General features: G+C 36.1%; 1 protein-coding gene across 3 annotated transcripts in view; it reads right to left on the reverse strand.

The window, feature by feature from the left end:
• Positions 1-23,420, reverse strand: part of SUPT3H (SPT3 homolog, SAGA and STAGA complex component) — a 429,490-nt gene that overhangs the window by 207,890 nt on the left and 198,180 nt on the right. For all 3 annotated transcript variants that reach the window (XM_059077802.2, XM_067006330.1, XM_067006331.1), the window contains one exon: positions 4,090-4,174. In XM_059077802.2, the coding sequence (XP_058933785.1) occupies positions 4,090-4,174 (85 nt within the window). The remainder of the gene's footprint in view (positions 1-4,089; positions 4,175-23,420) is intronic.

The raw sequence follows: 23,420 nt of genomic DNA on the forward strand, positions 1-23,420 counted from the left end.
TGCATACATCTTTTTGAGTTAGTATTTTCATTTCTTTGGATAAATACCCAGAATTGGAATTGCTGGATGATATGGTAGTTCTGTTTTTAATTTTCTGAGAAACCTCCATACTGCTTTCCATAGTGGCTGCACAAATGCACAATCCAACAACACACAAGGGCTCCCTTACTCCACATCCTCACCAACACTTGTTATTTTTAGTCTTTTTGATAACAGTCATTCTGACAAGTGTGAGGTGATATCTCATATGGTTTTGATTTGCATTTCCCTGATGGTTAATGATGGTGAGCATCTTTTCAGGTACATGCTGGCCAGCTGTCTGTCTTCTTTGGAAAAATGTCTATTCAGATCGTCTGCCCATTTATTGTTTATTTTTTGCTATTGAGTTATATGACTTCTTCATATATTTTGAATATTAGCCCCTTATCAGATATATGATTTGCAAACATTTTCCTCCATTCAGTAGGTTACCTTTTCATTTTGTTGATGGTTTCCTTTGCTGTGCACAGCTTCTTAGTTTGATGCAGTCTTACTTGTTTATTTTTGCTTTTGTTTTTGGGGTCAGATTCAAAAAATTATCGCCAAGACCTATGTCAAGGAGCTTAGTGCTTATGTTTTCTTCTAGGCATTTCATGGTTGTAGGTCTTACATTTAAGTCTTTAATCCATTTTGAGTTAATTTTTGTGTACAGTGTAAAAGAGCATCTAGTTTCATTCTTTTGCATGTGGCTCTCCAATTTTGACTGCTTTCTTGTAAATTAATTGACCATATATGTGGGTTATTTCAGGGCTCTTATTCTGTTCCACTGATCTATGTGTATGTTTTAGGCCAACACTTGTTAGAATGGCTATTATGAAAAAGACATGAGATAACAAGTGCTGGTGAGGATGTGGAGAAAAGGGAATCCAGTACTTTAAAACTATTGTGATATTTCCTTCTAGTCTCCATATTTTCATGAAAATTCTGCTGTCTTTCTTTTTAAAAAAAATTTTATTTATTTATTTATTTATGGCTGTGTTGGGTCTTCATTTCTGTGCGAGGGCTTTCTCTAGTTGCAGCAAGTGGGGGCTACTCTTCATCGCGGTGCGCAGGCCTCTCACTATCGCAGCCTCTCTTGTTGCGGAGCACAGGCTCCAGACGAGCAGGCTCAGTAATTGTGGCTCATGGGCCTAGTTGCTCCGCAGCATGTGGGATCTTCCCAGACCAGGGCTCGAACCCATGTCCCCTGCATTGGCAGGCAGATTCTCAACCACGGCGCCACCAGGGAAGCCCTCTGCTGTCTTTCAAATCATTGTTCCCCTATGGTAATAAATCTGGGTGCTTTTAAAATTTATATTATGCCGTTCATAGTCAGCAGTTTGAACATGCATTTCTTTGGGCTCATCCTTCTTGGAGTTTGCTCAGCTTCTTAAATCTATAGATTTACATATTTCAGTAAATTCCAGACATTTTCAGCCATTATGTAATTATACAGAAAGCCTATTTGCAATAGCAAATAAGAAGGTTAAATACTTAGGAATATATCTAACAAGAAATACATGAAGCCTATAAAAAGAAATGTTAAAACACTCATGAAAGACACAAAAATAGTCTTGAAAAAATGTAGACATTCCCTTTTCTTACACTGACCTCACATTAAGAGGCAGTTCTCTTTATATTGATTTATAAATTCACACAATCCCCATAAAAATACAAGCAAGTTATTTTATGGACTAGAAAATTCAATACTAATGTTCACACGGAAAAATAAACATATAAGAATAATCAGGAACACACTGAGAAAAATTAGAAGTGGTGTCTAGCTGTAACAATCTTTAAGATATACCATAAAACCTATATAATTAAAAATGTTGTATTAGCACATGCATAGACAAATAAACCATTGGTATAGAATATAAAATCAGAAACAGACCCCAATACATATGCTAATTTAGTAATGATAAAGGAGGCATCTCAAATCATTAGGGAAAGTAGATACTTTTTAATAAATGATGATGGTATAACTGGGCAGTCATTTGGAAAAATCTATAGTTAGATCCATATCTCACACAATAACAAGAATAAACCACAAATGGTTAGGAATCTAAATGTTAAAAATGAAACCAGGGCTTCCCTGGTGGCGCAGTGGTTGAGAATCAGCCTGACGATTCAGGGGACACAGGTTCGTGCCCCGGTCTGGGAAGATCCCACATGCCGTGGAGCGGCTGGGCCCATGAGCCATGGCCGCTAAGCCTGCGTGTCCGGAGCCTGTGCTCCGCAACGGGAGAGACCACAACAGTGAGAGGCCCGCGTACCGCAAAAAAAAAAAAAAAAAAAGAAAAAAAAAGAAACCATACAGGTACTAGAAGACAATATGGATGAATTTCTCTATAAACTCAGTATAAGAAAAGTCTTCCTAACTATAACTCAAAATCCAAAGGAAATAAAAGATTGATGCATTTGCCTACATTAAAATAAAAATACTTGTATGGCTCCCAAAATCTCATAAAAACAAAGTCAAAAGATAACTGTAACTGACACAGAAGAAGAATATATTTGTATCATATGCCACAAACAAAGGACTGATATACCTAATATTTATGAGACACAGGACCCAAAACTTGAGAGAAAAATGAGGAAAGAACATGAAAGCGTTCCTAGTAGCCAACACTGAAACAACTTGAGAAATAAAAAATAATATTACTGCATAATGAACCAAAGAATAAAATTTAAATACACATTAGTCCATACATATGTACATTAAAAATTTAATAAATAAATGGTCATAAAGAATAGCTATTCCTTTCAGAATAACTGCAATTAAAAAAGATAAAAGGAAAGAAGAAAATAGAAAATCATTACTATGCAAATACCACGGTAATAACTGTCTCAGACTACACCCACTGATGAATGTTAAAATTAATAGGCAAAATTTTTCAGAAACAGTATTTGCATAGTCACAAAATATCTCCCACAAGACATTTATTAACAACAAAATGAAAAAAAAACCAAACTTCATTATAGTGGAAAAATTCAGCATATACCACTTTACCCAAGTTATCAAGGTTAATTTCAGATCACAAACAACACATCAACAACATGAACCCACAGATATGGTACAGTGAGAAAAGCCCATCACTTCTGTGGTATTCTTGCCAAAAAGGCATAGCCACATTCTAACCATAAGAAAACATTAGACCAATTGACAAAGAAAAGCATTCTACAGAATAATTGTCTAGTACTTTTCAAAAGTGTCAAGGTCATGAAAGACTTTACAGAAAGACTGAGGAACTATCACAGATAGAAGACCACAAAGACATGACAGCTCACTACAGTGTGTTATCCTAGATTAGCTCCTGGAACAGAAAAGGGACATTAATGGGAAAACTGATGAAATTCATATAAGGTTGGTAATTTTATTAACTGTTTTTTATCAACGTTATTCCTGGTTTTGATAACTGTACTATGGTTATGCAAGATGTTAACAAAGGAATGTGAATTGTATCTGAGAATTCTCTGTAATATTTGTGCAATTCTCTTTCCAGACATCTAAAATTCAGAATAAAAGGTTTTTTTTAAAGTTCTGAAAAAACTATACTGATACAATGATAAAAAACAGTTCAGTGTTATCCGAAGTCAGGAGTGGGAGAAAAGACTGATTACACAGGTGTACAAAGGGATGTTTTTGGATGATGGAAATATTTCTATATAATGATTGCATTGCTAGTCTCATGACAATATTCATCTGTCAAAAGTCATGCACTGGTGAAATTCTGTTACATGAAAATTATACTTCCAAAGAGCTGACAAAAAAAGAATTCCAAATGTAAAAAAATGTAAAAAAAAAAATTCTTAAAAATATCTTGGGTTGTGATGCCAATATAAGTGGAATGCAGAGGAGAGATACCAAATAAGATTATATGCTCTTACCAGGTTAATTAACTGAGTGAAATTTTGTTACATGAAAATTATACTTCAATAGAGCTGACAAAACAAGAATTCCAAATGTAAAATAATGTAAAAACAAAATTCTTAAAAATATCTTGGGTTGTGATGCCAACATAAGTGGAATGCAGAGGAGAGATACCAAATAAGATTATATGCTCTTACCAGGTTAATTAACTGAGTGTGTACTACATCTTCTACCAAAACTGCTGTTTCATGAAGAGGCCTCCTAGAATCACCTAGAGAAAACCTGCAAAGAAAATCAAACATACCAATATTATGGACTGTAAAACTAAGAAAGGCAAAAGTGAAAAATATTTATCATAATACTGTTTAATAAACTACAAATTGTCCTCTCAAATGACAGAGTACGTATACAATTTTCTATGGACAAAGAATTACATCATTCCTACATAAGCTGAAACTTCCAGAGAAAAGTGCAGTGTCATCAATGTTATTTCTTGATTTGTGTAGGCATTTTTGAGGGCATTTACTGTTTCAAAATGCAAGATTTTAAAGACAACCACTTCATAATATTGGCAACCAGAAAACTGTTACCATATCCAAATAACCAATACAGCTGGCCCTTCATATCTTCAGGTTCTGCAGGTTCCTCAGGTTCAACCAACCACCAATTGAAAATATTCTAAATAAAAAAAATATCCAGAAAGTTCTGAATAGCAAAACTTGATTTTGCCATGTGGTGGCAACAATTCACATATCATTTACATTGTATTTACAATTATTTACATGGCATTTACTTTGCATGAGGTATTATAAGTAATCTAGGGACGATTTAAAGTATATGGAAATTTCGCCAAAGAAGATATACAGATTGACAGTAAACACATGAAAGGATGCTCAACATCACTAATCATTAGAGAAATGCAAATCAAAACTACCCTCACATCGGTCAGAATGGCCATCATCAAAAAATCTACAAACAATAAATGCTGGAGAGGGTGTGGAGAAAAGGGAACCCTCTTGCATTGTTGGTGGGAATGTAAATTGATACAGCCACTATGGAGAACAGTACGGAGTTTCCTTAAAAAATTAAACATAGAACTACCATGTGACCCAGCAATCCCACTGCTGGGCATACACTCGGAGAAAACCATAATTCAAAAAGAGTCATGTACCACAATGTTCATTGCAGCACTATTCACAATAGCCAGAACATGGAAGCAACCTAAGTGTCCATCAACAAATGAATGGATAAAGAAGATGTGGCACATATATACAATGGAATATTACTCAGGCATAAAAAGAAACGAAATTGAGTTATTTGTAGTGAAGTGGATGGACCTAGAAACTGTCATACAGAGTGAAGTAAGTCAGAAAGAGAAAAACAAATACCGCATGCTAACACATATATATGGAATCTAAAAAGAAAAAAATTGTTTATGAAGAACCTTGGGGCAGGACAGGAAAAGAGACGCAGACATAGAGAATGGACTTGAGGACACGGGGAGGGGGAAGGGTAAGCTGGGACGAAGTGAGAGAGTGGCATGGACATATATACACTACCAAATGTAAAATAGATAGCTAGTGGGAAGCGGCCACATAGCACAGGGAGATCAGCTCCGTGCTTTGTGTCCACCTAGAGCGGTGGGATAGGGAGGGTGGCAGGGAGATGCAAGAGGGAGGAGATATGGGGATATATGTACACATAAAGCTGATTCACTTTGTTATACAGCAGAAACTAACACACCATTGTAAAGTATTATACTCCAATAAAGATGTTAAACAAAAAAAGAAAAAAAGACATGGGACACAGTCATGAGTAGATCACTTTCACTGAATTTCCTTGTCCAAGATTCACTTAGGAAGGCAGAGTGTGTTATTTTGAGGGGCATTTGAAGAAAATGGTAACTTTAACATTACCATGGAAGACTATGTGTGTAAATACTACAAATAATAATTCTTTTTACTAAAGTAAAAAAAAAAGTATATGGAAAGATGTGCATAGGTTAAATAGTAAATGCTATGTCAATTTATATAAGGGACTTGAGCATCTGACGTTTTGGGTATCTGCAGGGGTTTCTTAGAACCAATCCCCCTCAGACACTGAGGGACAACTGTACAGTAACACAATAATAGCCACATAGGAAAGTAAAAAAAGCATGTGATGTAATTAAAATGAAAACTGCTAAGAAAAATGCATGTAAATGGTGTAAACTATTATTTCAAATTATATACAAGCAGATTATCAAGAATGGATGACAGAGCTGATCTTAAAAGTCCTCTTCTCAATTTTCATATTGTGGACTAGATGGTCCTGTTAAAGAACATTTGAAAATATACAGTAATATATTAAAAACTTATATTTAAAGCATCCTTCACCAGCAGTGGAGAAAACAAAAAAGAAGTCAGAGAAAACAGAGTTCCACAGCATAAGAGAGCCATGGAGCCAAAATTTATTCTGAAAGTATCTACTTCTTTATAGTAGCCTATAGCCTGGATTTCAACCAGCACGTTTTCAAGGTATAGGAAAGAGGGCTGGGACCTCAAGAGAGGTATGAGGTCAGTTTGAGGAAACTACTCTGAAGTTGAGAAAAGCAACACCCAGATGGTGATACTTTCAGTATGTGAACTAGGAAAATACCACTCCAAGGAAGGCACTTCTCCTGTCTTATCCCAGGCTGAGTAAAAGAGAAAAAAAATGTGGTACTGGCACAAAAAGACAACAAACATATAATGGTCACCTGATTTTCAGTAACAGTGGCAAGAGCATCCAATATGGAAAGGACAGTCTTTTCAACAATTGGTGCAGGGAAACAAGATGTCCACATGCCAAAGAATGAAGTTGGATTCTTACCTTGTACCATATATTAAAATAAACTAAAAATAGATCAAAGACCTAAAACTATTAGAATAAAACAGAAGGGGAGATCTTCATGACCTTGGATTTGGCAAAGGTTTCTTAAGTGTGACACCAAAAGCACAGGTAACAAAAGAAAAAAATAAATTGGACTTCATCAAAATTAAAACCTTTTATAAATCAAAGAACACTATTTAGAGAGAGAAAAGATAACCTACAGAATGGGGAAAAATGTTTGAAATTCATATATCAGATAAATAACCAGCATATACAAAGAACGCCCACAATGCAAAAAAACAAAACAAAACAAAACCCAACTTAAAAATGGGCTATAGACTTGAATAGATATTTCTCCAATGAAAATAAACAAATGGCCAATTTCAAATGAAAAGATGCTCAAAATCATTAGCCATTAGGGAAATGCAAATGAAAAAAAACATGGAGATACCACTTCAAACCCATAAGAATGGTTCTTGTCAACAAAATGGAAAATAGTTAAGTGTTGGCTAGGATATGGAGAAACTGAAAATGCTGTACATTGCTGGTGGGAATGCAAAATGGTGCAGCAACTGTGGAAATGTGCATGATATGTAGACACCACCTGAAACTAAACAGCTGTAGTGCTATAGTGCCCTTCTGGAACATCCCTGAAAGACAGTGGTAAAGGGAAATCCTCCCAGTGCACAGAACTTACAGCAGTGTACTAGTTGTTTACTTGAAAGAAGAAACAGATGTGTAATTTTATACTGATTCATGGGCTATGACCAATGAGTGGCTAACGGTAAGGGACATGGAAGGAGTATGTTTGGGAAATTGGTAAATTTGGGGAAGAGGTAGACAGATGTCTCTAAATAGGCAAAACAACAACAACAACAATGTGAAGACATCGACTATATTTCAATTTTTAAAAAACTAAAAAAAGTGGTTTAGAGTCCACCTGCCGATGCAGGGGACACGGGTTCGTGCCCTGTTCTGGGAAGATCCCACATGCTGCGGAGCGGCTGGGCCCGTGAGCCATGGCCGCTGAGCCTGCGCGTCCGGAGCCTGTGCTCCGCAACGAGAGAGGCCACAACAGTGAGAGGCCCGCGTACCGCAAAAAAAAAAAAAAAAGTGAGTATATCAGTGTCTTGCGTGAATGCTCATAGGTGACCTCAGCAAAGGAAGAATTTAAAAAACAAGTGGATACCATCAGCTTTTCCCAAATCACCCCATCATTGCCCAATGGGCATATGAACAAGGTGGCTGTGGTGGGAAGGATGGACTTCCACTCACCAAGGCCACTGCTAAGTGTCCATCTGTCAGCAGCAGAGATCAACACTGAGTTCTCTATATGGTACCATTCATTCCCCAGGGTGATCAGTCAGCTACCTGGTAACAGGTTGATGCCATCAGACCACTTCCATCATGGCAGTGGAAGTGTATTATTCCTACTGGAACAGACACTCTGGATATGGAACTGGCATCCCTGCATGCAATGCTTCTGCAAAAATTACCATCTGTGGACTTAGAGAATGCCTATCCACTGTCATAATATTCTATACAGCATTGATTCTGATCAAGAAACTCACTTGATAGCAAGAGAAGGGCTACACTGGGCCCACCCTTATGGAATTCACTATTCTTAACATGTTCCATACCATCTGAAGCAGCTGGTTTGACAGAATGATGAAATGGCCTTTTGAAGACTGAGTTACAGTGCCAGCAAGTTGGTAATACCTTGTAGATCTGGGGCAAGGTTTTCCAGAAGACTATACAGTCTAGAACCAGCATCTAATATATGGTGCTGCTTCTCCCACACACAGAATTCACAGGTCTGGGAATCAAGGGATAGAATGGGAGAGGCACCATTCATTATTACTCCTGGAGACCCACTAGCAAAATTGTTGCTTTCTGTTCCCATGGCCTTATGATTTGCTGGCCTAGAGGTCTTAATTCCAGAGGGAGGAATGCTTTCACATTTATGCCATTGACACAATTATTCCATTGAAATGCAACTTAAGACTGCAGCTGAGTCACTGTGGATTCCACATGCTTCTGAATCAACAAGCAAAGAAGGAGTTACTGTGTTGGCTGGGGTGAGTGATACTGACTACCCAGTGGAAAATAGACTGGTACTCCACAGTGGAGGTAAGAAAGAGTATTTCTGGAATATAGGAGATCCCTTAGGATGTCTCATAGTATTACCATGCCCTGTGATTAAGGTCAATGGAAAACTACAACCCAATCCAGGAAGGACTACTAATAGCTCAGATCCTTCAAGAATGAAGGTTTGGGTCACTCCACCAGTTAAAGAACCACAACCAGCCGATGTGCTTGCTGAAGGCAGGGGAATACAGATTAGGTAGGGGAAGAAGGTAGTTATTAATACCAGCTACAACCATATGACCAGTTATAGAAAGAGGATTGTAACAGTCATGAGTATTCCCTTATTTTGTTACGAATACATTTGTGTGTGTGTGTGAATGTGAGTGTTGGGGAAATATCTGTTTCCTTCCCTCTCTTATTCCCTCATCATGTAACATAAAATGTATTGGCCTTACAGTATTTGTTATTCATTTTATATCATAGTATTTAAACTAGGAACACCAGGGAGAAGTATAAACATCACTCAAGGACTTAACCTCATCTTCTGGGGAAGGGGTTAGCGCATTTTCAGTTGTGTGCTGGATAACTATATCACGTTAGGCAGAACTATGACCTTGTTATTGTCTTTATTTGGAGACTAAGTATAGTCTAAGGAGATATGGGTGCCCAAGTTGATATGGGTGATGGTTAATTTTATGGCTCAGTTTGACTGGGCCATGGGGTAGTTAACATTAGTCTGATATGTATTTGAAGGTATTTATGCGTGAGATTAACATTTGAATCCGTAAACTGGGTAAGGCAGATTACCCTCTCCAATGTGGGTGTGCCTCATCCAATCTATGGAAGGCCTGAACAGAACAAGAGGAGGAGTAAGGGAGAATTCACCCTCTGCCTATCTTCAAGCTGGGACATTGGTCTTTGACTGCCTTTGAACTCATTTGGGGATACCATCAGCTCTACTGCTTCTCAGATTTTCATTCTGTAGTTTTACCCTCCCCTCATCACATTTTATGTTGTTGATTTCACAAAGTACATCTTTTACCTTGTGTATCATTAACAAGTTATTGTAGTTATGATTATTTTTACTACTTTGGTCTTATAACGATGTATAACTGATTTACCCACCATTAAAATATTTGTGTATTCTGAATTTAAGCAGTGGAATTTGTACTTTTATACATTTTACTATTACTGACTAGCATCCTTTCATTTCAGTTCAAAGAAGTCCCTTTAACATTTCTTATAGGCTAGTCTAGTGGTTATGAACTCCTTCAACTTTCACTTGTCTGGAAAATTCTTTATCTCTCTTTCAATTCTGAAGGATAACTTTGCTGGGTATACTTTTCTTGGCTGCCAGGAAAGCAAGAGCAAAACATAAATCTATTAATATAATTAACTACATAAAATATGAAAATAGAAAAATTATATGATCATATCAATAGACATAGGAAAATCACTAAACAACCATTCACGACAAAAATTTTATCAAAGTACGACTAAAAAGATTTTCTTTAATCTGATGAAGAGAATCTACCAAAAACCATATAGGGAACAACATACTCAGAAGCATTCAAACCTTTTGAAATTCAGACCAATATAAGGATTCCCAGTGTCACCACTTTTAGTCAATATAATACTTAAGATTACAGTGACAACATAAGGCAAGAAAAGGTTTAAACTATGTAAGTATTGAAAAGAAAAAACTAAACTGTTCTTATTCACATATAGTCTGAGTATCTACACAGAAAACTCAAAATAATGGGGAGACAAATTATTTCAATTAATAAAGGAAGCCAGCAAGTTTTTCAACTATAAGAGCAATCTAATTATCATCAACACAAAGGCAGAACTCATTGAAACAGACAGTAGAGTGGTGGTTACCAGGGGCTGGGAGTGGGGGAAACAGTGAGATGATGCTTAGAGGGTACAAAACTCCCAGTTAGAAAATGAGTAAGTTCTGGGAATGTTACATACAGCACAGTGATCATAGTGAACAGTACTATATTATACACTTAAAAGTTGATAAGAGAGTAAGTCATAAATGTTCTCACCACAAAAATGAAATGGTAACTGTGTGATGTGATGAAGGTGTGGGGTAAAGCTATGGTGGTAATCATTTTGTAATAAACAAGTATATCAAATCAACATGTGTACTCCTTAAACATACAATATCAATCATATCTCAATAAAGTTGGGGAAAACAGCACACAAAGATAGAAAATGCAATTAAAACTATATAAATTGGCTCTAAACTTTATGTGAGAGAGTCAAGAGCCAAGAATAGTCAAGACACTTTTGAAGTACAAAGTAGAAAGAGATTTCCTACAAGACTTATTATAAAGCCATAGTAATTAAGGTAGTGTGCTACTGGTGCAAGGACAAACAAATAAACCAACAGAACAGAAAGAGAATAAAAAGTCTCCATTAGAGAGTAAACTCTACAATGGCAAAAATCTTCTGTTATGTTCACTGACATATTCAGTATTTAATTTTTGGACTGCCAGGACAAAGTTTCTCTTCCATTATTTTAAGTTAATTTAAATCGCACCAAAGAAAAAGTACAAAGTTACCAAAGGGAAATAATTGACTCAAAGATAAAACAATGAATGCAATTCACATCTCTAGGAAAAAGAATATTTTAAAATACTTCTTATATTAATAAAATATACATATAATTACCAAGTTTTACCTCAAGCTTTTATATACTTTTCTACTAAAAATAATCACCATTAACATAAACATGTAAAGTGCTTAAAACCAGCTAAAGATATAAATAGGGATGGGATTTTGATGAGTATATTAGTTTAATTTTCAGGGTTGTTAGTTCTTCAGCTTAAATTTGCATTTTTTCTCATATTACTTCTGCTAAGTTTTTTTTTCCCACATGCAGAAAGCTAGATATTGTCTTAATGGTTTCTGGAAAATAGAAATGAAAGCTACTCTACCTAGCCATAGTCACCTCTTTTTGCTCTGCAATGTATATAATATTTTTCAGTCACTTAAAGACAAAATCCAAGTAACTGGTACTTATACATATCTTTTGATATTCCCCCCCCCCCCATTAAACACCTATCTTATTACTCACTGATGCCTTGACTGACTTGTCTTGGGTCTATTCCCAACCAAAAAGGTCTGATGCTCAAATCCTTCACATACTGCCTAGATGCCTATAACAACACCAGCACTGCTGGACCAGCTTCCACTAAAGGTCTTTTAGGAAATGTTCCTGAAAAAGTTGTCCCTCCCCTGGTCTTCTGCAGTAGCTTCGTTGCTATCACACACAAGACTCTATTTTAGTTATCATGTAGCTTTGATAACTATGGTCACAACAAGTAAGTCCAGAGCATTCTTGCTGGACTCCACTTAATCAAGACAGTGGCACAGCCACTTATACCCTACCCTCTCACCCAAACAGGATTGGTTTTATTCAATTCCAGGATCAAATGTTTCAGTGATCACTAGGGCAGCGGACTCTGCAATTCCCTTGTCAAGTGCATAATGAAAGTATGAAATAAGCAAGACTATTCATGAGGTGAACTTATACTTCTTATTCTGTACCCTGTACACTTAGAAGAGGATGTATGCTGAACGAAACCATGGGATACTGTTCCAAAAATTCTGCAGAATTTACCACTAGGCCTTTCAGTATTTTTGTGTGCTATGTGTAAGCCTAACACAGTCTAAAATTGGGAGATAGCCTTTACATAGACATCTGTTAAAGTAAAAAGAAAAATCTATTAATAGAAAGTACAGAGTAAAACAGAGTAAGAATTAGTTACAGAAACATTTCTAAAACACAGAAAACAAATTTTTAAAAATACACACTGAATATTACTACAGTCACTATGTGTTTCCAAAACACAACAAAACTTCATTTCAATAGTTTCTAACCTCAGTTAAAAAACCTCTTAGAAAAGTTTTAAAAAAAAGGAAGGAAGATGCTAGATATTTGCTATCTTACTCTCTGTTGAACCCCTATTTGACATCTTTAGTTAGTAATTTATTCCTAGATGCTTCCTGAGTATGGTGATACACTTTCAATGTCTCTGGAAATTATGACACATTATTCTTTATCAGAATCTTTTGCTAACCTCCAGATCCTATGTAAATGTATATATCTGATGATGTATCTACCTACAGACCCATTCTTCATACATCCACTTATCACCAACTGTTGAAAAGAAATCAACCCTAAATTCTATTTTTTTAAATAATTATAATAGACTTCATTTTTTAAAGCAGTTTTAGAAAAAGTGAGTGAAAAGTACAGAGAGTTTTCATATATCTCCTCATCTCCCTCCATGCCCAGTTTCCTCTATTATTAACATTTTGTATTAGCGAGGCAGTATTGATTGATACGTTATTATTAACTAAAGTCCAGAGTTTACATTAAGGGTAACTCTGCATGTGTTTCTCTATTGGTTCTGACAGATGTATAATGATATGTATACACTATTATAGTATCATACAAATGGTTTCACTACAAATCCTCTGTGCTCTGCCTATTCATCCCTTCCTCCTTTGCAATCCCTGGCAATAACTGATCTCTTTACTGTCTCCATAGTTTTGTTGTTTCCAAAATGTCACAGAGTTGCAAACATATGGTATGTAGCCTCTTCAGATTGGCTTCTTTCACTTAGCATTATGCATTTAAGATTCCTTCATGTCTTCATGGCCTGATAACTCTTTTTTATTACTAAATAATATTTCATTGTATGGATATACCATGGTTTGTTTATCCATTTGCCTACTGAAGGACATACTAGTGGCTTCCCAGTTTTAGCAATTCTGAATAAAGTGACTATAAACATTCATGCAAATTTTGTGTGGACGTAACTTTTCAAGTCATGTGGGTAACTACCAAAGAGTGTGTTTATTGGATCATATAATAAGAGTATGTTTCGTTTTGTAAGAAACTGCCAAGCTGCCTTCCAAAGTCGCTGCACCATTCTGCATTCCCACCAGCTGTGAAGGAGAGTTGCTGTTGCTCCACATCCTCTCCAACACTGGGTGTTTGGGGTTTTAGTCATTCTAATGGTTGTGTAGTGCTATTTCATTGTTTTTTTTGTTGGTTTTTTTTTGCGGTACGCGGGCCTCTCACTGTTGTGGCCTCTCCCGCTGCGGAGCACAGGCTCTGGACATGCAAGCTCAGCAGCCATGGCTCACGGGCCCAGCCACTCCGCGGCATGTGGGATCTTCCCGGACCGCGGCACAAACCCGCGTCCCCTGCATCGGCAGGCGGACTCTCAACCACTGTGCCACCAGGGAAGCCCTCATTGTTGTTTTAAGTTGCAATTAATTCCTTAATGATGTATGATGTTGACCGTCAACCCCAAATTCTTTTAATGGCTGTAACTGTAAGAAAAACAAACTTTTCCAATAAGTATATATAATACGTGTATATCTCTTTTTAAGTCATACAAACATACATGTGATATTAGTACAAAAACACAGTATAAAACAAAAGAGAAATTTCAAAGGAGGTAAAAATGTATCAAACAATAATTTTAAATAAGTATTATTTTCTTTATTGAAATGAGAAAACTTTTTTGCTCTGACTAAATACATATATATAAATTATTAGCATTACCAACACTCCCAGTTTGCCTGAGACAGGGATTTTCCAAATTAAATTATTTTCTACCAAAGAAATCAGCCTAATTAATGCTAAAAGGTCATGACATATTTTTTATCAAAAAAAAAAAAAAAAAAACCAGAAAATTTTCTTTTTTTAAGGGAATGAATGAATAATACATAAAATGTGTATACTATTTACTTTCAAACAATTACCCTATTATTTTTGTTCTAGAGTCCCAAAAAAGCACCTGGGGAATTTGACCCTTCATTTGGAGATAATGCCTTTCCATGCTGTTCAGTTGAGGACTAAGGCAGGGTACTCAGTGCAGGAGGAGTAGCAACCTAGCTGAGTCTCGTTGTAGTCACTGCCTCCACTCAAAGAAGAAACAGCACCAGTTGAGTGAGGGGCTAGAGATGTGAGCTGAGAATAAACAGATACAATTCATATGGCCAGTATCCAATTAGGAAGATTACAATAATGCAGCTCAAAGTCTCACTGCATCCTGGCCATCAGCTACAAAGAAGAGGCAATCAGTTATGATGAAAAGAAATTAGACTGAAAGTTAGATGACCTGGTTCTGGTTCCTACTCTGTGACTAAGTAGTACTGTAACCTCAGGCAAGTAGCATTTCTGGGTACCTCAGCTCCTCCACAATGAAAGGAGAGGACTGGATTCAATGATTTGAAAGATGTGTTTTCAGATATTTATTCTGGGTATGCAAGCAGCTATAATCCTTAAATCCCAAAAACTTTTGTCTTCAAGAATTATAAGAAAATTATATTTTAAGAAAATCACTTTTATAACTCTTGTAAGAAAATTAAATCTCACTAAACTGAGTAAATTGGGCAACAATCATGAAATTAAGAAAAAAGAAAAAAAATTTAATGGGTAACACAGAATGAAATAAAAAAATAAAAAACAATTAGAGGAAGAGCAATAAAGCTAAATTTATTCCTCTCCTATATGTGGAAATAATTTCCAAGAAACATTCCATTGCCCCCTAAAAGACATTAAAAACAAAACAAAACAAGATAGTGCCTGTACTTGGGAAAAGTATCACAGAATTCTATATTATTCTTCTTTAGTATATTTGACAGGGTCAGCTTCTGAGTCTAAAATACTTGTTTTCAAATTTTCAAGCCCTGATTATGAACAGAGTGGAAGGACTGAATACGTTTTAATTAAAGGGATTCTTTAATTAAAGAGATCCTTTCACAATGTATATGTATATCAAGGCATCACACTGTACACTTTAAATAATTTACAATTTGTCAATAATACTTCAGTAAAGCTGGGGTGTGGGGAGAGAGTCTGAAAAAGAAGCCAAGGAAGTAAGTTTAAGTAAAAATCCATGGCAGAGAGCCTGCTAGAACAGTCCTGAAGAACACAAGGCCCACAAGCAGATCTGCTCATAAAGATCCAGGAACTAAACATAAAAGGACAAAGAGACATTTCTTTACTACCTTGTATGCGTCTTCTTGGATGCTGAGTTGCTTTCAGTACTTACCACTGGCTATAAACTCTAATGTGGTTAAATTATTCTGGATACTGTGGTTAAGTAATTGCTGTGGTCTTGGGAGCCAGTAACTGCTTTTTTTTTTTTTTTTTTTACTTCTGGTTTTTTGAACATTTTCTACCTCAGGTAATTGATATTACTTTGGAATAGACACTGTGACTACTGCTTGATGTAAGAAGGCCCTGGGTGACTTTCTGTCCCCAAAAGAAAGTTTCCTTTTTTCTCTTAAAACCACTTATTTGATTATACTTTTATAGGCTAGGTATTACTATAATACCCAGGGATTTCTCCTAACTGGAATTAGAGTGAATAGCAGGCTGGAACCCTAGCATACACTCCAGTCAGCTAACCTGGTACTAGACAGCACACGCAAACACAGACATCATACTGTTTATGTCATTCTTAGCCAATATTTGTTGAGACTGATTTACCCTCTGTCCAAAGGGGAAAAAAAGTACAGAAGTTTGACCATGAGCAGTCATTTAAGGTAATCAGACAGTCATAAACACATGCAAATTCTCCTTACTCTTCAATTTTTAATATCACTAATCTTGGTAACTCTATGATTTTATCTACCTGTTTTCCAAAGGAAGAAATGAATTCAATTAGCAATGGCTCTGAGAAAGCCAAAGTGACAAGTAACTTAAAATAATTAAATAAATACCTAAGACAATAGCCAGGACATGGAAACAATCTAAGTGTCCATCGACAGATGAATGGACAAAGAAGATGTGGCACATATATACAATGGAATAGTGCTCAGCCATTAAAAAAAATGAAATTGAGTTGTTTAAAGCGAGGTGGATGGACCTAGAGTCTGTCATACAGAGTGAAGTAAGTCAAAAAGAGAAAAACAAATACCATATGCTAACATATATATGGTATCTTAAAAAAATGGTTATGAAGAACCTAGGGGCAGGACAGGAATAAAGACACAGACATAGAGAATGGACTTGAGGACACGGGGAAGGGGAAGAGTAAGCTGGGACGAAGTGAGAGAGTAGCACTGACATATATATATACTACCAAATGTAAAACAGATAGCTAGTGGGATGCAGCCTCATAGCACAGGGAGATCAGCTCAGTGCTTTGTGACCACCTAGGGGGTGGGATAGGGAGGATGGGAGGGAGATGAAAGAGGGAGGGATATGGGGATATATGTATGCATATAGCTGATTCACTTCGTTATACAGCAGAAACTAATACAACATTGTAAAGCAATTATACTCCAATAAAGATGTTAAAAAAATACCTAAGCCAACAGTTTTTCTAGATATGATCATTTACCTCATTGTTTGCTTGATTTTTCAACATCCATCCCCCATCCTTTACTTTAGTATATATTTGTATCTTATTAAAATGAACTTTGACGATATTTTTAGAATTTTATAACCCTTCATGAAATAAGTATAAACATCTTAAGACATAAGAAAAGCAAGATTATGATTCCTATACACTAATGATGAAAAATCTGAAAGTGAAATTAAGAAAACACTCACATTTACCATTGCAACAAAAATAATAAAATACCTAGGAATAAACCTACCTAAGGAGACAAAAGACCTGTGTGCAGAAAATTATAAGACACTGATAAAAGAAATTAAAGATGATACAAATAGATGGAGAGATATATCATGTTCTTGGATTGCAAGAATCAACATTGTGAAAATGACTCTACTACCCAAAGCAATCTACAGATTCAATGCAATTCCTATCAAACTACCACTGGCATTTTTCACAGAACTAGAACAAAAAAATTCACAATTTGTATGGAAACGCAAAAGACCCCAAATAGACAAAGCAATCTTGAGAAAGAAAAACGGAGCTGGAGGAATCAGGCTCCCGGACTTCAGACTATACTACAAAGCTATAGTAATCAAGACCGGCACAAAAACAGAAATATAGGTCCATGGAACTGGATAGAAAGCCCAGAGATAAACCCACGCAGATTTGGTCACCTTATCTTTGAGAAAGGAGGCAAGAATATACAGTGGAGAAAAGACAGCCTCTTCAATAAGTGGTGCTGGGAAAACTGGACAGCTACATGTAAAAGAATGAAATTAGAACACTTCCTAACACGATACTCAAAAATAAACTCAAAATGGATTAAGGACAGACACTATATAATGTAAGAACATTATATGTAAGAACAAACACTATATAACTCTTAGAGGAAAACATAGGCAGAACACTTTATGACATGAATCACAACAAGATCATTTTTGACCCACCTTGTAGAGAAATGGAAATAAAAACAAAAATAAACAAATGGGACCTAATGAAACTTAAAAGCTTTTGCACAGCAAAGGAAAACATAAACAAGACCAAAAGACAACCCTCAGAATGGGAGAAAATATTTTCAAATGAAGCAACTGACAAAGGATTAATCTCCAAAACATACAAGCAACTCATGCAGCTCAATATCAAAAAAACAAACAACCTAATTCAAAAATTGGCAGAAGACTTAAACAGACATTTCTCCAAAGAAGATATACAGACTGCCAACAGACACATGAAAGAATGCTCAATATCATTAATTATTAGAGAAATGCAAATCAAAACTACAATGAGATATCATCCATACTCTAAAAGAAAAAAAAATGTGAAACTGAAGTATAAAAAAAAAATGCTGGAGAGTGTGTGGAGAAAAGGGAACCCTCTTGCACTGTTGGTAGGAATGTAAATTGATACAGCCACTATGGAGAACAGTATGGAGTTTCCTTAAAAAACTAAAAATAGAATTACCATATGACCCAGCAATCCCACTACTGGGCATATACCCTGAGAAAACCATAATTCAAAAAGAGTCATGTACCAAAATGTTTATTGCAGCTCTATTTACGATAGCCAGGACATGGAAGCAACCTAAGTGTCCATCAACAGATGAATGGATAAGGAAGATGTGGCACATATATACAATGGAATATTACTCAGCCATAAAAAGAAATGAAACTGAGTTATTTGTAATGAGGTGGATAGACCTGGAATCTGTCATACAGAGTGAAGTAAGTCAGAAGGATAAAAACAAATACCGTATGCTAACACATATATATGGAATCTAAAAAAAAAAAAAAAAAAAAAGTCATGAAGAGATTAGTGGTAGGATGGGAATAAAACACAGACCTACTAGAGCATGGACTTGAGGATATGGGGAGGGGGAAGGGTAAGCTGTGACGATGTGAGAGAGTGGCAGGGACATATATACACTACCAAATGTAAATTAGATAGCTAGTGGGAAGCTACAGCATAGCACAGGGAGTGCACCTCTGTACTTAGTGACCACCTAGAGGGGTGGGATAGGGAGGGTGGGAGGGCGGGTGACAAAAGAGGGAAGAGTTATGGGAACATATGTATATGTATAACTGATTCACTTTGTTGTAAAAGAGAAACTAACACACTATTGTAAAACAGTTATACTCAAATAAAGATGTTAAAAAATTTAAAAAAAATAAAAATAAAATTCATATTCCCAGGAAAAAAAAAAGAGTCATGTACCAAAATGTTCATTGCAGCACTATTCACAATAGCCAGAACATGGAAGCAACCTAAGTGTCCATCAACAGATGAATGGATAAAGAAGATGTGGCAGAGATATACAATGGAATATTATTCAGCCATAAAAAGGAACAAAACTGAGTTATTTGTAGTGAGGTGGATGGACCTAGAGACTGTCATACAGAGTGAAGTAAGTCAGAAAGAGAAAAACAAATACTGTATGCTAACACACATATATGGAATCTAAAAAAAAAAGAAAGAAAGAAAAATAAATGATCAGAAGAACCTAGGGGCAAGACAGGAATAAAGATGCAGACCTACTACAGAATAGACTTGAGGATATGGGGAGGGGGAAGGGTAAGCTGGGACAAAGTGAGACAGTGGCATGGACATATATACACTACCAAACATAAAATAGATAGCTAGTGGGAAGCAACTGCATAGCACAGGGAGATCAGCTCGGTGCTTTGTGGTAGAGGGGTGGGATACGGAGGGTGGGAGGGAGGGAGATGCAAGAGGGAAGAGATATGGGGACATATGTATAACTGATTCACTTTGTTATAAAGCAGAAACTAACACACCATTCTAAAGCAATTATACTCCAAAGAGATGTTAAAAAAAAAAGTTAAAAAAAAAGAAAAGCAAGATCATGAAATTATCATCACAATGCAAAACTTACAATATTGATGGGGAAAAAAGAGATATATTAATAAATACATTTGTTTAAAGTAAAACAAAAGTTAACACAGGGTAAAACTTTGAAAAAGTAAGCATTTAAATAACCTATAAGTATTCATTACTATAGGTATTAATACTCAGTCAACAAATATTTACTGAGTACCTTGTATGCAACAGGTGCTGCTCTAGTTGTTTCGGATACGACAATGAACAAAATAGGTTTAAAAAATGCATTCCAATGAGGAAAGGATAAAACAAACAATATACATGATAAATTACTAAATAAATGATTTATATGATAAAAAGATGACAGAGGAAAAAAGAAAACAATAGAACAGGATCAGGAAATGGGAAGTGTGGCATAGGGAAAGGGAGGCAGTGTGAATATTAAAATGGGCATTTATTAATTTTTATGTGTGAAAGAAATGGCTTTTAAGAAATAGGAAAGAGAAAAAAAATCAGAAAACATGGTAAAAACCAAATACTCACCTAGGAAAGCTCATTGAGAATTAACAGAGCACAAGGCATGAAAATATGCATCTGAGGAAGTTTACAAAATTAGCCTAATATGTATATGAATTTCTTCTAACAATTCTAGGGTAATTTTTCTCACATATCCTACATTCCTAAGAAACAAATAGCCCCATATTCAAACTCTAATGAACAGCAGCATAAAGCAAATGGTTATAAGCACTCCTTATCTGAGGACAGAAAAGATAATGAATGAGAAGTATACCAATCACTGCTTGTTAGGTCAGGGAAGGACCTAAAAGATTTAGTCCATCTTGCTTTAAAGAGAATGAAAATAAAGGTCAGAGAGGTTAAATAACCATCTCAGGGTCACAAATCAGAAGTTATTTCGTTCAGAATTCTTTTTCTGCAATACCATGTTAAATGTGCAAAAACTGTAACAAATTAGACAAATTAACCTTAAATGCTCATTTATCTAAGATTACGATTAACAAAATAATATAAAGGAAACTCAGTTCAATTTGTATAACTAAATAATTTTTTAAAGCTTGTAGAGAGATACATAATAACTTCAAGAAAGTTATTTTTAGTCCCTTAGGCTGTCAAAACATTAAATAACACAAGGATTTAACTATCTTATTATTGCTGAAATTTAACAGTCGAAAATTAACTTTCTATAACATTGGATATAGACACAGTATAATCACAAATTTAACCCAAATTTTCAAGCACATTTCATGGACTGGGAATCAGAGATTCAAGAAAGTTAAAGAGATTTGCCCATGGCGTTAGCCATAGTAAACTTCAGAATTACATGCTGTGAGATGGTCACTTAGAGATAGGAGAATTTTACACTATACAGATATTTAGAAAATTAGCAAAATAGATAACTGTGAGCATACTACACCAGCACTTCCCAAACTGTTACCCAGAAAAATACTACTCCATAGTTAAATAAATTTAGGAAATATATTTTATTCTCTAGATTTGCAATGCATGTTACCATTTTAGACACTCTGAAAAGTTCTGGAGGAAAGAAACTTTTGGTTTTCAAGGTATTTACTGTGTATATAATCATTTTTCTAAGCCCACTTAGTTATGAAGCACTGAAAATCAATTTAGGCAACACTAACATAAGCAAAAAGAGTCCAATATGACTTAAAAACTTTAGTAATGGGATTCCAAATACACTGCAGCCTAAGGTGCTAGAAGGTCAAGGTTCTTCAGTTTTTTGGTTTTGATTTTTTTTGGCCACGCCACATGGCATGTGGGATCTTAATTCCCTGACCAGGGATCAAACCTATGCCCCCTGCAGTGGAAGTATGGAGTCTTAACCACTGGACTGCCAGAGAAGTCCCAAGGTTCTTCAGTTTTAAACAATGATGGTGGTGATAATAACAAGCAGTTGGTTTGTCTAATTTCTCCCTTACTCATTCTATAGATACTCACTGTGGTTCTATACGTTAGGCACTGAAATTTACACCAGCTGGGGCTTCCCTGGTGGCACAGTGGTTGAGAATCCGCCTGACAATGCAGGGGACACGGATTTGAGCCCTGCTCCGGGAAGATCCCACATGCTGCGGAGCAACTAAGCCCGTGTGCCACAACTACTGAGTCTGCGCTCTAAAGCCCGTGAGCCACAACTACTGAGACCGCGTGCCACAACTACTGAAGCCCTCGTGCCTAGAGCCCGTGCTCCACAATGAGAGAAGCCACCGCAATGAGAAGCCCACGCAGCACATTGAAGAGTAGCCCCCGCTCGCCACAACTAGAGAAAGCCCACGTGCAGCAACGAAGACGGAACGCAGCCAAGAATATATAAATAAAATAAATAAATTTATTTAAAAGAAATTTACACCAGCTGAGAATTTTTAAAGTTATTGCAAACTAAGGATTTTTCCATAGCTCCGGTAAGCAGCCGCTAGAACCTGACTAAAGCTCATCTGGATCACCTAACAGTGGCAGCTCCTCACTTCTGAAAGTCAATTAGGAGCGGACTCAACTTGCCTCTGAGTATCAACCAATGCACATCAGTCTCATCTGAGTAACCTCTTGTCTACAGATGACATCAGCCTCCAGAAAACACCAATCAGTCCCTGAGCTCCATGCTTCCTGAAAACTCTATGTAAGATCAGCAATCTTCCCTGCTGCGAGATCGTGCTTGACCAACATATACCTTTCCCTTATGGTAATAAAAAATAAATCTAGTTTTCTCTATTTCAGATATTGAATGTTGAATGATGGTCTCATTACACTTTCACACAGTGTTTGAGAAGGACCGCTTTCACAACTCTGTCAGCCTAACCCCTCCTCCTCTCTTTTCTCTCACTTTTTATTTTGAAAGATTTCAAATCAACAGAAAAATTGAAATTATGGCACAATGAACACCTATATATCCTTCAGCTAATATCACCAAGTGTGAACATTTTAGCACATTAGCTTTCACACATATTTATATAAATGCGTACAAAAACATATTACACACTACAAACATATATACTTGGATCTTTATCTCTATTTTTCTTTGAACAGTAAATGTCTATTGAGTGCTTTACATGTGCCTGACGTGAATTATGTCATTTAAACCTCTTAAAGACCCCATAACCCACTATCACTAGGCCTATCCCTCCCCGCTCTTGGAGAGACATTCCTTACAGTAAGTGAAGTTCTGTTTGCTAACTTCCATACACTGGGCTTAGTTTTGCCACCTAGAACTAGATAAAATATCAAATCTATCTTTTACATGATGGGTCTTCAAAATATGAAAAAAGTTTTCTTAAATTTTTTTTCAGGTAAATAGGATCTTTTAAAAACAGTTTGAGATATTCATATACCATAAAATTCAGATTTAA

Source organism: Kogia breviceps, chromosome 10, assembly GCF_026419965.1.
Source record: "Kogia breviceps isolate mKogBre1 chromosome 10, mKogBre1 haplotype 1, whole genome shotgun sequence".
Taxonomy (NCBI): Eukaryota; Metazoa; Chordata; class Mammalia; order Artiodactyla; family Physeteridae; genus Kogia; species Kogia breviceps.